General features: G+C 49.3%; 1 protein-coding gene across 1 annotated transcript; it reads left to right on the top strand.

The window, feature by feature from the left end:
- Positions 1 to 4,283: 4,283 nt before the first annotated feature.
- On the top strand, positions 4,284 to 13,237 carry Mpo (myeloperoxidase). The gene is made up of 12 exons (XM_041665415.1): positions 4,284 to 4,359; positions 4,506 to 4,599; positions 4,927 to 5,102; positions 5,566 to 5,689; positions 5,785 to 5,914; positions 6,002 to 6,208; positions 7,002 to 7,320; positions 9,392 to 9,552; positions 10,620 to 10,875; positions 11,201 to 11,371; positions 12,128 to 12,365; positions 13,033 to 13,237. Exons 1-12 carry the CDS (start codon positions 4,284 to 4,286, stop codon positions 13,235 to 13,237), a joined length of 2,157 nt encoding a protein of 718 aa, XP_041521349.1.
- The last annotated feature ends 2,345 nt before the right edge of the window (positions 13,238 to 15,582 follow it).

Genomic DNA, 15,582 nt, shown 5'->3' with positions numbered 1-15,582 from the left:
TGTTATATATGCACATGCCATAAGAAGGCTCCAGATGTTATTATAGATGGCTGAGGGCCATTATGTGGTTGTTGGGAATTGAACTCAGGACGTCTAGAAGAGCAGCCAGTGCTCTTAACCTCTGAGCCATCTCTCCAGTCCCTAGGTCCTATTTTGAAAACCTATACTCCACAAAATTGGAAATCTTAAAGGAAATGGACAACTTTCTGGATAAATATCACTTACCAAAATTAAATCAAGATCAGATAAGCAAATTAAACAGACCTATAACTGCTGAAGAAATAGAAACAGTCATCAAAAGTCTCCCAACCAAAAAAAAAGCCCAGGACCAGATGGTTTCAGCTCAGAATTCTACAAGACTTTCAAAGAAGAACTAACACCAATACTCCTCAAATTATACCACAGAATAGAAACAGAAGGAACACTGCCAAACTCTTTTTATGAGGCTAAAATTACCCTGATACCCAAACCACAGAAAGACAATACTAAGAAAGAGAATTACAGACCAATCTCACTCATGAACATTGATGCAAAGATACTAAATAAAATACTAGCAAATTGAATTCAAGAACACATCAGAACCATCATCCACCATGACCAAGTTGGCTTCATCCCACAGATGCAGGGATGGTTCAACATATGAAAATCTGTCAACATAATCCACCATATAAACAAGCTGAAAAATAAAAACCACATGATCATCTCATTAGATGCCGATAAAGCATTTGACAAAATACAACATCCCTTCATGATAAAGGTCTTGGAGAGAGCAGGGATACAAGGAACATACCTAAACATAATTAAGGCAATATACAGCAAGCCAACAGCCAACATTAACTAAATGGAGAGAAACTCCCAGCGATTCCACTGAAATCAGGAACAAGACATGGTTGTCCACTCTCTCAATATCTATTCAATATAGTTCTTAAGGTCCTAACTAGAGCGATATTTTGAAAAAATAAATTGAGACTGGGTCTTCCTCTATCTCAAACAGACTGGCTTCAAGATCAGAATCCACCTGCGTAAGCATCCCCAGTGTTGGGATTAAGGGCATGCAGGGCTGCCCCAGTGTAAGACTTCTTGCCTAAGGAATTAACTGAAGATGTGACTAGTGATCCATCTTCAAGGATGCTCCTCAAAATATTGTCCAAGTATCTAACAAGAAAGGGCTAGTTAATAAATCACATAAGTTATTCATACAGAATCTGCAGGCATAAAAATAAAGCAAATAGTGCCCAGGATGGTGGCGCATAACTTTAATCCTAGCACTCAGGAGGCAGAGGCAGGTGGATCTCTATATAAATTGGAGGCCAGCCTGGCCTACATAGTGAGTTCCAGGAGAGCAAGGGCTACGTAGAGAGACCCTGTCTCATAGCAAACAAGCAAAAAGGAAGGAGACAAAAGGGGCCAGCGAGATGACTCAGTGGGTAAAGGCACCTGCACCAAGCCTGAGGCTGCGAGTTCCATCTTTGGGACTCAAATGGTGGAAAGAGAAAACTGACACCCTCAAGTTGTCCTCTGACAGTGGTGTGCACACACACACACTTACAGTCCAATAAATAAATAATCAAAACCACAAATAAATACAATGAAACAAATTTTAAAAATGAAACAAGTGCATATGTGTTGACCGGGAGGTGTGAAGACTAAGCTGTTGAGTCCTGTAAGAAGTTGTGACAATCTTGGTGGTGGTGTCTGATTGCGATCCTAGTAATCCAGAGGCTGAGGCAAGAGGTGTTCACGTTCAAGCAAGACCAGCCTGGGTAGTACAGTAAGACCCTGTGTCAAAAAGTTATAAAATAATATAAAATTATCCTTAATAGTCTTTCAAGAGAAATATTTCTACACAAAGGATCGTAAACTCTATAGGATGACTGGAAATTTTGTTCATTCTTATTGCTTATTTATATGACAATGACAAAATTTTGAAAAAAATCAACCACAAAATCAATTGATTATAAGTAATTTCTATTTACTTTGTTTTATTTCGGAGCTGAGGTCTCATATAGGTCAGGCTGGCCTCAAGTTAGCTCTTCAGCTGACGCTGGCCTCTGATCTCTCATCCTCCCGTCTATTTCTCAAGTGCTTGAATTACAGGCATGTACCAGCAATTCCAGCTCAATTTATTTTTATTTCTTGCTTGTTCATGCCCTCCAGATTCTCACTGATGGAAAGTATGTTACCTGTAGAATTTTTAAAGCTGAAGGACTGAAGGGGTGGCTCAGAGGATTAGGAGGAACACTGGTTGTTCTTCCAGAGGTCCTGAGTTCAAGTCCCAGAAACTGCATGGTGGTTCCCAAGCATCTAGAATGAGATCTGGTGCCCTCTTCTGGTGTGCAGGCAGTCAGAACATATAGACATAATAAATAATTATGTATATATAATATTTACGTAATACATAACATGTATGCATAATAAATAAACCTTAAAAAGTATATTCAAAAGTTTCTAAAATTCTAGACCTGATTCTCAAAAAGCCATTTGTCCAAGTTCATACATAGCATGAGCAGAAGAATGATTCTCCTGTGTCTGGGATCAGTTTCCCAGGCAACAGGATTCTTGGACACAGTGGAAAGATATTTATTTGGGTGTGGCCTTGTCCCTTGTTCCTTACCCAAGATGGGATCTGAGCATAGGCAAGAGTGGATGACAGAAAGGTGACCATACAGTCCTACCCCAGACCTGGGAAGGGTCCCAGGAGGTAGACAGGCACTGTACTTTCTCTGGTTAAGAATGGCAGTTCTACAGCTAAGCCTTTCTCAATGGAGAAATTCCCCCTTTCTATTTCATAACGACCTTGAATCATTAACCTAACCTTCCTAACTGACTGCTCTTGTCTTGAAGAGGCCCTGGGCTGCATCACCAACTGACCATCAACCACAACCAGCTCTGCCCCTCCAGGAGCAGACATGAGTCCCTCCCCACCAGAGTCAAGAAGAAGGGGCCGTGGCGAGACAGGAAGTTGCCTTTGCTCTGAGCCTCCAGCCCCCAGGGTCCTCCTTCCTGTGAAGCCCAACAGTCTCCAGCCAGATTTCCTGTTCCCTTGGCCCCACTGGGTTCAAGGATTGGAGAGGGGGTGACTCTGGGGCCACCTAAGGGGTCAACGTTACTGTTATTTTCCCCATCATCTTCCCTTCTCCCCGGGGTGGGGGGAGCTACAGGACTCCCCATAGCTCTTTAGCTTTTGGCTCCTGAATTTTGTTTCTTTCAAAGGAATCTGGGATACTCAGTTGAGCCGACATTTTGAGGGGCTAGCTGTCTGTGCTCTCCAGGAAGAGCTCTGATCACTGTCTCTTGCCCAGGTCCTCCATCTCATGGGCTCCTCTCTGTGCAGTCCTGTTGGTAAAGTGAGTCAGGCAGGGTGACTGAAGAGAGACGCTCCAGGATGAACTGAACACCAAAGTGACTTTCCACAAGCATGTTTGTTGACTGCTCTACAAAAGACATTTCAGAGAGAGACAAGTTCCTCACAACACAGCCCTAACCTGTGTTTCTCTCTCTCTCTCTCTCTCTCTCTCTCTCTCTCTCTCTCTCTCTCTCTTTCTTTTTGAGACAGGGTTTCTCTGTGTAGTCCTGGCTGTCCTGGAACTTGCTCTGTAGATCAGGCTGGCCTCGAACTCACAGATCCACCTGCCTCTGCCTCCCTAGTGCTGGAATTAAAGGAGTGTACCACCACTGCCTGCAATCTTTGTGTTTCTTAAAGAGCACATCAGCTCTGTAAGCTCAGCCTTGAATTGTGCACTATTTGGAGTGATTGATATGGTACAAGACTTCCTAGTTTGCCAAGAAGGTCTTATGAGGAAGATCGTGCAAAGAGTGCAAAACTCCTTCAGAAAAACAACTCACAGAAACAATCACTTTACCATGATTTCTTCAAAGTGAGTCCGTCTAAAAACAGTTGCTTCATTCTGACCTTTATACCAGACACAAGGGCGTCCTAAACTCCCCATACACAGCGAGGGGAGGAGAGTTTAGTCTTGGGCCAGATCTCTTTTTACTTCGCCCCGCCCCCAGCTTAGAGGACATAAAAGGCCACTTTTAGGGAGAGGTGCTGACAGTGTATCAGGTGAGCTGCAGAGTGGAGCTCTTGGGGACTGGAGACTACAGCTGGAGGGTGGGTTGGGTTGTAGACCCCTCACTCACAGAGGCCTTCCTCATCGACTGAACCACTGGGGGAGAAGTGTGAGAAGGGGACTTGGGGGATGAGGGATGGTGAGCCTCTTCTCAATACTCTCTGTACTCAGATGCTCCGTGCGCTTCCTGGGCTGGGGTCTTTTGCAGAGATGAAGCTATTCTTGGCCTTGGCAGGCCTCCTGGCTCATCTGGCAGTGCTGCAGACCTCCAGTGGTGCCACTCCAGGTACTAGTGCCAAAAGGAAGGGTGAGTGGGTCTACTGGGGAGCTCCTCAGCTCAGTGGCTCCCTTTCCCTGTGCAGGCTTCCTTAGCTCTGGAGCCTGGTGAAGGTCCCGAACCACGCCTGACCTTGTGATTTATACTCTTGGCAGCTATCCCCGGGGAAGTGGAGAATTCAATGATCCTGGCCTCGATGGAGGAGGCCAAGCAGCTGGTGGACAAGGCCTACAAAGAGCGTAGAGAAAGGTGGGAATGCCAGGCACTGGCCAGTCCTGGGCAAACCTGCTCCACACCTTTTGGAGACAGGACACACAGTAAGGGCTTTGTAGAAAGGATGGGGACACTTAGGTGACTCTGGACCTATCTATGTGTCCTTGACTTTCTGGCTGTAGGAACGTCTTCAAAGCCACTCCCAATGGCCTTGCTTCTGTCTGGACAGGCAGGTCCATACCCTGTGGACAAAAGAAACCCACTTTGCTCTGTGGTTCTCCACACGGTTCTGTCTGCCCGCCACAGGCTGGACTCTGCTGAGTGTCTCTGTACCCCTTCTCTGACCCTCCCTTGCCTAAGCAGCATCAAAGAGAGTCTTCGAAGAGGCACCGCTAGCCCCATGGAACTCATATCCTACTTCAAGCAGCCCGTGGCAGCCACCAGAACAGCTGTAAGGGCCGCAGACTATCTTCACGTGGCTCTAGACCTGCTGAAGAGGAAGCTGCAGCCCCTGCGGCCAGGGCCTTTCAATGTCACGGGTACTGTAACCCTCCCCTTTAGTCACTACCCCTCATCCCCTAGAAACTTCTACCCCATCCTCCCTAATTCTCCCTCTGATGCAGCAGTGTCAAACTGTGGGTCATGACCCCTTGTAGGGTGGAACGACCCCTTTCACAGGGGTCACTTAAGATCATTGGAAAACACAGATCATTGTGTTATGATTCCTAACAGTAGAAAATTTTCAGTTAGGAAGTAGCAACAAAAATAATTTTATGGTTGGGGGTCACCACAACATGAGGAACTGTATTAAAGGGTCGCAGCTTTAGGAAAACTGAGAACCACCGCTCCTAGGAGTCTCAGAGGTAACCTAGCCCTCCTTCTGCTTCCCCGATAGCCAGCCCACCCCACTCTTTTCTCACTGGGCTCTCAGACCCAGGTTGCCTAGCATAGGAAATGGGGTGGGGGAGGGCTCAGGTCTAAGATCCTGGTTCCCACTGGCAGACCTACTGGCACCTGCTCAGCTGAATCTGTTGTCCAAGTCAAGTGGCTGCGCCTATCAGGACGTGGGGGTGACGTGCCCTGAGCAGGACAAGTATCGCACCATTACCGGACAGTGCAACAACAGGTGCGGACCCAGGGCAGTTTGCGGATGTGTGGTGTCGTGGGTCTAGGTCCCGCCTGTGGCGACCCCTTGGGCCAGCGCTCTGTGCTTCCCTGCAGGCGCAGCCCCACACTGGGGGCCTCCAACCGCGCCTTTGCACGCTGGCTGCCGGCTGAGTACGAAGATGGCTTCTCATTACCCTTCGGCTGGACGCCTGGGGTCAAGCGTGGTGGCTTCAGTGTGCCATTGGTGAGCGTCCAGTAGAGGGAGAAGAGCCTAGCCCGATGTGCGGGACCCTGGCGCCCACTGACTCCTGCTGTCGCTCGCTCGCTACAGGCTCGAGCGGTCTCCAATGCCATCGTGCGCTTCCCCAATGATCAGCTGACCCGGGACCAGCAGCGTGCGCTAATGTTCATGCAGTGGGGACAGTTTCTGGACCACGACTTAACCTTGACTCCTGAGCCAGCCACCCGGTCCTCTTTCTTCACTGGCCTCAACTGCGAGATCAGCTGCCTACAGCAGCCCCCGTGCTTCCCCCTCAAGGTGCTACCCCCTTCCATCCACCGAAGATGGTTCGCATTAGTGTTTGTGCCCTTCTGTGCCCTAGATGCTTCCTAGCCCCTGCTTGCTGGTCTTGAGTCAATACTCCCTCCGCAGAGCCTGCTGTCAACCAGGGTATCACTCTCCCAGCCTAACACGGGCCCTTAGCTGAGCATTGCCCTGGGTAGTGGGGGTGGGGGTGGGGGTGGGGTGACTGGCTCTTTGTGAGCCTGGGAGAATTCTGGGATGAGAACCTCACCGTTCTCCTTCACACTCCCAGGGTAGGAGCACTGACCTGTTTCCTCCCTTTCTGAGGGTTTTCCCCCTAACCCTGCGACTCTCTCTCTCTCTCTCTCTCTCTCTCTCTCTCTCTCTGTTGTCCAGTAGTCAGGGTCAGGGTTGAGGCCCCTGCTGTGTAGGGAGGGAACTGGGGAGAATGAAAGCAGAGACTGAGAGGGAGATAGAGGGACCATAGACAGACAGGGGAAGGGTGACAGATGGGGAACCTAGAGGAAAAGGCAGAAACCTGGAAGAAGAGGATTAAGACACATAGTGAAGAAGGTTCAGAGGACTGGCCTTGCCGAACCCCAAAGGCATCTCCGCATACCATTCAATGTATTCTTTGTCACGCCCCTAAACCTCAGTATCTCTGCTAGCTGAGCCCCACTAATTCTATAGGTCCATGAGAGGTTCCTTCCATGTTGGAGGAGTCAGAATTCTCTCTGGCGTGATATAAGCCACGTATGCCCACTGTCACTGTCCACAAAAGCCAGGCTAGCCTCTCTCTGTGCCACAGATCCCACCCAATGACCCTCGAATCAGGAACCAAGAGGACTGCATCCCTTTCTTCCGCTCCTGCCCAGCATGCACGGGGAGCAACATCACCATTCGCAACCAGATCAATGCACTCACTTCCTTCGTGGATGCCAGCGCGGTGTATGGCAGCGAGGAGCCGCTGGCCAGGAGGCTGCGCAACCTCACCAACCAGCTCGGGCTGCTGGCTGTCAATACCCGCTTCCAAGACAATGGCAGGGCCCTGTTGCCCTTTGACAACCTACACGACGACCCTTGCCTCCTCACCAACCGCTCTGCTCGCATCCCTTGTTTCCTGGCAGGTCAGCCTGGGGTCTGGACTAGAGTGGCATAGAGGTGTTGCCTGTGAAGCCTATATGTGATCAGCTTGTGGGTTGTGAGGAGAGACACTGGTCTCACCATCTTATTAGTCTAGTTGCCTTGGTACATTTGGATAGAGACAGAAAGGAAAATAACAGCCACAAAAACAAACTACACACACACATACGCACACATACACACACACATACACACACACATACACACACACATACACACACACATACACACACACATACACACACACATACACACACATACACACACATACACACACACATACACACACACATACACACATACACACACACATACACACACACATACACACACATACACACACATACACACACATACACACACACATACATACACACATACACACACATACACACACACATACACACACATACACACACATACACACATACACACATACACACATACACACACATACACACACATACACACACACATACACACGCACACACACGTACACACACATACACACACGTACACACACATACACACATACACACACATACACACACATACACACACATACACACACATACACACACACATACACATACATACACACACACACACACCTCCACCCTATCAGTCTAAGATGGAGACACAAAGCTGTCAAGGAGCCTGCATCATCTATCTCTTTCTCTCTTTCTTCCTCCTCTATGTTATGGAAAAGAGAGAGCTGAGCTGTCCCTTGGGGACAGAATGGAAAGGACAGAGAGGAATGTGTGCCCTCGCCCTTTAGAACTACACTGCCCAGTCTGGAGCCAGTAGCCACACATGGCTATTTTAATATTAAATTATTTTTTTAATATTTATTTATTTATTATGTATACAATGTTGTCTGTGTGTATGCCTGGAGGCCAGAAGAGGGCACCAGACCTCATTACAGATGGTTGTGAGCCACCATGTGGTTGCTGGGAATTGAACTCAGGACCTTTGGAAGAGCAGTCAATGCTCTTAACCGCTGAGCCATCTCTCCAGCCCCTTAAATTATTTTTAGTAGGGCTTGGTGGCACACACCTTTAATCCCAGCACTCAAGAGGCAAAGGCAGGGAGATCTCTGTGAGTTCAAGGCCAGTCTTGACTACAGAGTGAGCTCCTGGACAGTCAAAGCTATACTTAGTGAGGACCCTGTCCTGAAATAAATAAATAAATGTTTTTAAACCAAATCCAATTTTTTTGTAGCAACCACATTTTGAGGGCTCAGCGGTCCGATGGGCTAGTGCCTCTCCTACCGGAAGTGGAGGAGAGATTGTTTTCATCACCCCAGAAAGTTCTAGTGGATACCGTCACAGAATATCACCTCTTCGCCATTTTGGTTTCTTAGGAAGACAGAAGATGGGGTTTCAAATGGACACACCAGGCAGTAGGGGATAGGACTAGGGCAGGTATTGTGGTCACACCCAGAACTCCACCCTCTTCTCTGTGATGTAGACTGGGTTGTATAGTTGGCCTTAGCTAGTTTGGTACTTGTTTTGTAGCCCAGGCTAGCATCAGCCTGTAGTAAGCATGCTACTGACAACTATGTTCAAATAGTGGGAGCTTTGGGGGTCCTGTTTTGTGAAGGATTCCGAGGTTACATTTAATTTTTGCAGAAAACATGCATACTGCTTTTTGGCTTACACCAAATCAAGACAATAAGCTGACTATTGGTTCTTAGGAGTGTTCATGCATTGGGGTGTGTGTGAGTAGTATGTGTGTGTGTGTGTGTGTGTGTGTGTGTATTGCGTGTGTGTGTGTGTGTGTGTGTGTGTGTGTGTGTGTGTAGCAAAGGGTAAAATACAGAAAGGCACAAGCCTTGGACCTCATGCTTAAGGAGTTCCTAATGTCAAACCGGATGGCTGTTGGACAAGGCCACAGGAAGGAACGCGGTGTTTTCAAGCTTTATGTCAGCCTGGAGCTGACCTGTGAGTCTGGTGCGATAAGGCTGGTGGAGAACAGGCACAGGAGAGCCACTGAAGGCTTTTGCTGGACAGGGGAAGGAGACCATAGATGTGACAAAGACTTTGTTCTCTTAAGGGGACATGCGCTCCAGTGAGATGCCCGAGCTCACCTCTGTGCACACCCTCTTCGTTCGAGAGCATAACCGGCTGGCCACAGAGCTGAAGCGCCTGAATCCTCGCTGGAGTGGGGAAAGGCTCTACCAGGAGGCCCGGAAGATCGTGGGGGCCATGGTCCAGGTAGGCTGTCCTACAGCAGCCTTGCCATGTGTTTCTGGGCAAGTTACTGTCCCTGCTAAACACTGACTCTTTTATCCATAATACTGCAAGGCTCAAAGGAGCCAAAGGGAAACACCCGGCAGATTCTGAGACATGCTTGGCAAGGGCAATCCCTTCCCTCTGTCTTCCCAGGATGTCTTTCCTGAGGGCCTAGGGATGGCGTTGGGAGGGTCGTTCAGAGATCGTCTCTATAGTTTGTTACTACGGAGGATCTGAAGCAGAAACAACACTGTCACTATTGGCTCTTTGCCCACTTGTCATCATTTTGAGTCCCCCACCCCGGGCCAGTGTTCCTACATCTGTTTTCCAACTTTTGATGTTGCATTGACTCTCATTCTCCCCAAAATGTAAGTAATTATACATACACGCACACATATGTACACACACACACCACACACGCAGGTAGGCGTGCGCGCACAAGGCCATGAATTCACACAGGCACACATGCCTTTGCTAGATTTAGAGAGAGGTGAAGGCCTGAAGGTGGGGTTTGATGTACACTCACACTCACGAGTGGGATTCCTTTCAGCCTCAGAGGCAATGCCAGCCTTGGATCCAGAGGGAGACCGACACACCTTTCCCTTCACTGAGGACATCACACCAGAGCAGACCTCTGTCCTGCTACACACCTGCACCAAGCCCTACTGTGTGCAGGCTATTGCTGGGCACTGTGAATAATCTCAGTTATTTCAACGTCCCTGGCTCTCCATGAGACATGAGACACTACTAACTTACAGGCAAGAGAGATATTATAGTGACCAACTTTGTTTAATCTTGTGAGAGAGACAGTGGTATAATTGATTCCTCGTTTGCATTTGTGGGTCAGAGAGTTTAATAAATGACGTAAGGTCACATAGCCAGGGACAGCAGAGCTCTGTTTATGTCCTGCAGTTCCACTCTGTTAAGTTCAGATCTAAGGCTGTGGGATGTAAGACCGACCCTGATCCTAGGCAGGTGGGATTGGTCCCCCAAGCCAGAGACTGCAGGGAGGAGTGACTAGACAGCTCTCCCACGTGACTTTGTTTTAGATCATCACGTACCGGGACTACCTGCCCTTGGTGTTAGGGCCAGCAGCCATGAGGAAGTACCTACCCAGGTACCGAGGCTACAACGACTCAGTAGACCCTCGCATCGCCAATGTCTTCACCAATGCTTTCCGCTATGGCCACACCCTCATCCAACCCTTCATGTTCCGACTGGACAATCAGTACCGGCCCACGGGGCCCAACCCTCGGGTCCCACTCAGCAAGGTCTTCTTTGCTAGCTGGAGAGTTGTGCTGGAGGGTGAGTGGTACCTGAGAGAGGCCAGCAGCTGAGGGCAGGGTGGCATGGATTCTGCTGCAGGGGACTAGGCTGGGAAGAAATCTTTCCATAACTTCTTTGGGGATCCTGCATGGGTTTGCAGTCTCATTGACCCAAGAGGCTAGGGCTGGGGTCATCCCAAGCTTATGAACCCTAATGTCCGAGATTGCCTTCTGAGGATTGCTCACGGGTGGCCACCTTGGTTTCAAGTGTTACATGTACCTAGACCTCTTCTCTAAATCCTTAGAGTGCACCTAGGATCGGGCACCAAGCGAATCCTTTCTTTCGCCTTGCTCTCTTGTCCCAGGTGGCATTGACCCCATCCTCCGAGGACTCATGGCCACCCCTGCCAAACTGAACCGCCAGAACCAGATTGTGGTGGATGAGATCCGGGAGCGACTCTTCGTGCAGGTTATGAGGATTGGGCTGGACCTGCCTGCTCTGAACATGCAGCGCAGCAGAGATCACGGCCTCCCAGGTGAGGGAGCAGTCGCAGCTCCAGATCACCTCCTGGGTAGTTCATAGCTTCCCATCTTGCGCAGGGCTCTTTCTCCTACTCTCAGGAAGCACCTGAGGCTGCCCTGCCCTTTCCAGGCCCCCCCACAGGCGTATCTTAGCCTCTCTTGGCATCTTTGCAAGCTGGACTCTTGTATCCTGCACTGCAGTTGGAAACGGTATCATTCCGTGATCTGGAAATCTGTTTCCATCATCAGGTCCCTCTAACGCATTCATGAACTCGAGGGCAGGAGCCGATTAGGAAACTAGGGTTCAGAGCCTGGCTGTGTGCTGTAGTCAAGTCAATGACAGATCTGGAGCTTGGACCCAAGCGAATCAATCTAACCCAAAAGTCCATGCCTCTGTTGTGGAGGAGCATAAGTGGCCACGCCTCTGAGACACACTTTCACTCTCTGGGTCAGAGAGAGAGGCCTTGGATGGCTCCAAGGGACAATAGGCTATTTCCATGCCTCTTGGAAGTAGGCATGGTGGGACTTGTGACAACTGGGTTTGCCAAAGAGTGAGAGAGAAAGGAAAAGACAGTGAGGGGTCTGGGGCAGCCCAACTGCGCACTTTGACCTGAGCCAGTCACCCCTTCAGGGCTCCGCTCTGCTTCTGGTGCGTGCGCCGAGGTGGACTTTTGAACATCTGTATAGATCTCCCCTGCTGTTGCCAGTATTCTCTATACCCTGGAGGACAGGGGTCTCTTTAATGCTACCTGTTCTCTGACCCAATGCAGGATACAATGCCTGGAGGCGCTTCTGTGGGCTTCCACAACCCAGCACAGTGGGCGAGCTTGGCACGGTGCTAAAGAACCTGGGATTGGCACAGAAACTGATGGCACAGTATGGCACACCCAACAACATTGACATCTGGATGGGTGGTGTGTCCGAGCCCCTGGAGCCCAACGGCCGAGTAGGTCAGCTCCTTGCCTGTCTCATTGGCACTCAGTTTAGGAAGCTACGTGATGGCGATCGGTAAGGAAGCCGTGGGATGGCTCGGGGGCACAGACTCGGGCTGGGAGGCATGTGCACGCCACAGCACTCAGGTGGAGCTCAGAGGACAACTTAAGGAGTTGGTTCCACCATGTGGGCTTCAGTGATGATACTCAGGTTGTCAGCTTTGGTGGCAAGTGCCCTTACCCACCAAACCATCTTGCCGGTCCCAAAATGCCACTCTTAATATTTCCTCTGGGCTTCTCAGGGTTACTCAGTCACCATGTGGATAGTCACAGTTTAGTTCTGTCTCTCTTTGATGTCATTCCATCATGGCCCTGAGCATCTCCATGTCTAGTTCTTATCTAACTTGCATGACACCTTTAGGAGTATTATACAAAGGTGTCCAATCAAGAGAACAAATCACAAATGCCACCCAGGCTCTCTTCTATCCTTGTGGTTGCATGCACGACACAGGGGCCCAGAGACCACTGGACAGGAGCAAGAGACATATCCAAGAAATCATGCTCCTGTCTTCTGTGCTTAGTAGGCACTGCCTAGGACCTGGAGCTCTCCTGAGCTGTAGGGCAGAATCTCCCATGGCCCTCTCACACTTAGGAGGCAGCTCAAGCCAGGCGATGTCCTCCCAACCCAGGATACTCTCCCTCAGAGCATCCTCAGACATGGTGTCCATGATGCTCCCATGCAGGTTTTGGTGGGAGAACCCAGGTGTGTTCAGTGCCCAGCAGAGACAGGCCCTGGCTGGAATCTCCTTTCCTCGCATCATCTGTGACAACACTGGCATCACCACTGTGTCCAAGAACAACATCTTCATGTCCAACTCATACCCACGAGACTTTGTCAACTGTAGCTCCATCCCTAGGCTGAACCTGGCTTCCTGGCGGGAGGCTTAGATCCTGGGTAAGGGACTGCTGTACTGAAGGGTGTATCTGGTTGTCTACTTGGAACCACAGAGAACTCTTTCCTAAGTGAACCCATCCTTGTGGATTTTGTGGGTGCCAGATGACTGGATATTCACTTGTGTGTGCACGTGTATGTTTGCATAGATGCTTCTGCATGTCTGTATATGCAACATATGTACATTAACATTTCACATGTGTATTGTCTTTGAGCATGGGCACTATTTGATGTGCCCGTGTGTATGTCAATCACTTGAGTCTGCGCTTACTGCTCATGACAATATTAAGAACATGGGAGGCAGCGAGCAGACTTAACCCTGTAGCATAAAACTATAACTTGGGAAATTTACTCTAAGATGAGTTCTCTTCCTTACAAATAAAAGCAGTCATGGTTCGTTGGAAGGTCTAGTGAACCATCCAGTTCTTCACTCACTGCACCTCTACCATGGGCCAGGCACTGTGCTAGGCTTGGGAAATAGAGGCAAAAAGACGAATGCCAAGTCCTTGATCATATTCTGGTTGGTGGAAACAAGGTAGTGGCCTCTGGAGGGATGCAGTTAGCAGTTGGCCTGTGTGGTTGTGTCATGGGCCTAGGCCAGCCCAGCTCAGTCCATAGCTTCTTCTTCCTTACTCTGTTCTCTTGCTCTTCACAGGAGTCTTTCTGGAGGAGAACCAAGGCCCTTGACTTTTCCATACAATCGGTTTGTACCTGAAGTTTACACTAATAAAACACCATGGATGGGATCTGTTCTGTGTCTATGAAGGGGCTACGACCTCGGTGGAAGGCTCCCTCCCGGTCTGTGAACCTGGGGCAGTGTGGCCTGTAGCCTTGTGTTTCTGGAGTGATGGTACTGAGAAGCCCTCCTCTGGCTGGGAAGTCCATGTGAGGAGGGTGGTGGCGGGTTTTTAGAAGTCTTGAGGCCAGGTCACACTGAGCAGACCCTCACCCCTCACCCCTGCTCTCTACCGCTCTGTGGAACTGGAATGCGGACACCATTTGTTCATTGCTCTGGCACATGTTGGCCACTTGCTCGTTCTGTGTCAGATTCTGGGAAGGAGAGGGGACAAAATGCTACCCAGTGGGATGGAAGGCTGAGGTCTGGTGGGGAGGCTTTGTTGGGAGAGTGAAGGCCCCTGTGTCTCTGCAAAGCAGCACAGTGAGTGACTCAGGGTTCTCAAGGAGATAGATGATTCACTGCTCCAGGCTCCAGTGAGCAGAGGAGTGTGTCTGGCCAGTGATTTTGTCAAGCTGGCCTGTAGTGGGCTGGCAGGCTCCTTCTCTCCCGGATTCTCACCTATGGGAGGGACCCCTGGAGCCCATGATGAGAAAACGGTGAGGTAAAGCTAGGTACTCACTGTAGGGAGCAACGGGACAGGTACTTCTCTTCTTAACTCACTGAGGACAGGGATGATCATAGAGGGGGCCTCATCCAAGGCTGGTGAGGGGAGGGTTGCAGAACAAGGCTAGGATCAAGGACTGCCCCAGGCAATCAAGGGGAAACAGATCTCTGATTGTCTGGCCTTCCCCTGTAGAGTTCTTTCCCCCTGGGGTGATGATACTGAACCCAGGACCTTGTGTGTGCTAAGCTAACAGTCAGGCACTGGACTACATCTCCAGCCCTTTTTTATTTTGAGACAAGGTCTTGCCAAGTTGGCCAAGCTGACCTTGAGCTTACTCTGTAGCACGGGTCAATCTTGAATTTATGATTCCCCTGCACCATCAGGCCAGGCAAGGGACAATTTCTATGGTGTTAAGACTGAGCTAGAGCTTTTTCATCGGAGTGTCTCTTTTCACTTTATTTATTTATTTACTTTTAGATATTTGTTTGTTTATGTCTATGGGTATTATGCCTGCACTGTGCCTAGATGCCACATGCATGCAGTACTCGCAGAGGCCAGAAGAGGGCATATGATCCTCTGGAGTTTCATAGAGTTGTGAGCAGCATTGTGGGTGCTGCAGATTGAACCAGGGTCCTCTGGAAGAGTAGCCAGTTCTTTTATCCACTGACCCATCTCTCCAGACCTTGGAGGGTTTTTTTTTTTAAGAATGTCAACCATGGGCTGGAGAGATGGCTCAGTGGTTAAGAGCACTGGCTGCTCTTCCAGAGGTCCTGAGTTCAATTCCCAGCACCCACATGGTGGCTCACAGCCATCTATAATGAGATCTGGTGCCCTCTTCTGGCCTGCAAGCACATGGAAGGAATGTTGTGTACATAATAAATAAATAAATCTTACAAAAAAAAAAAGAATGTCAACCATGCCATAGTAGTATATTCCAGCCCTAAGGAGGCTGAAGTCACCTAAATTTAGGAGGATAGAGGATTGGGAGCTACTTTGGG

The sequence above is a fragment of the Microtus oregoni genome, unplaced genomic scaffold (genome assembly GCF_018167655.1).
Source record: "Microtus oregoni isolate MIOR12 unplaced genomic scaffold, Mior012 000015F_ref0000493, whole genome shotgun sequence".
Taxonomy (NCBI): Eukaryota; Metazoa; Chordata; class Mammalia; order Rodentia; family Cricetidae; genus Microtus; species Microtus oregoni.
Note: the sequence above shows the minus strand (reverse complement) of the source record. Positions and strands in the feature narration are given on the sequence as shown.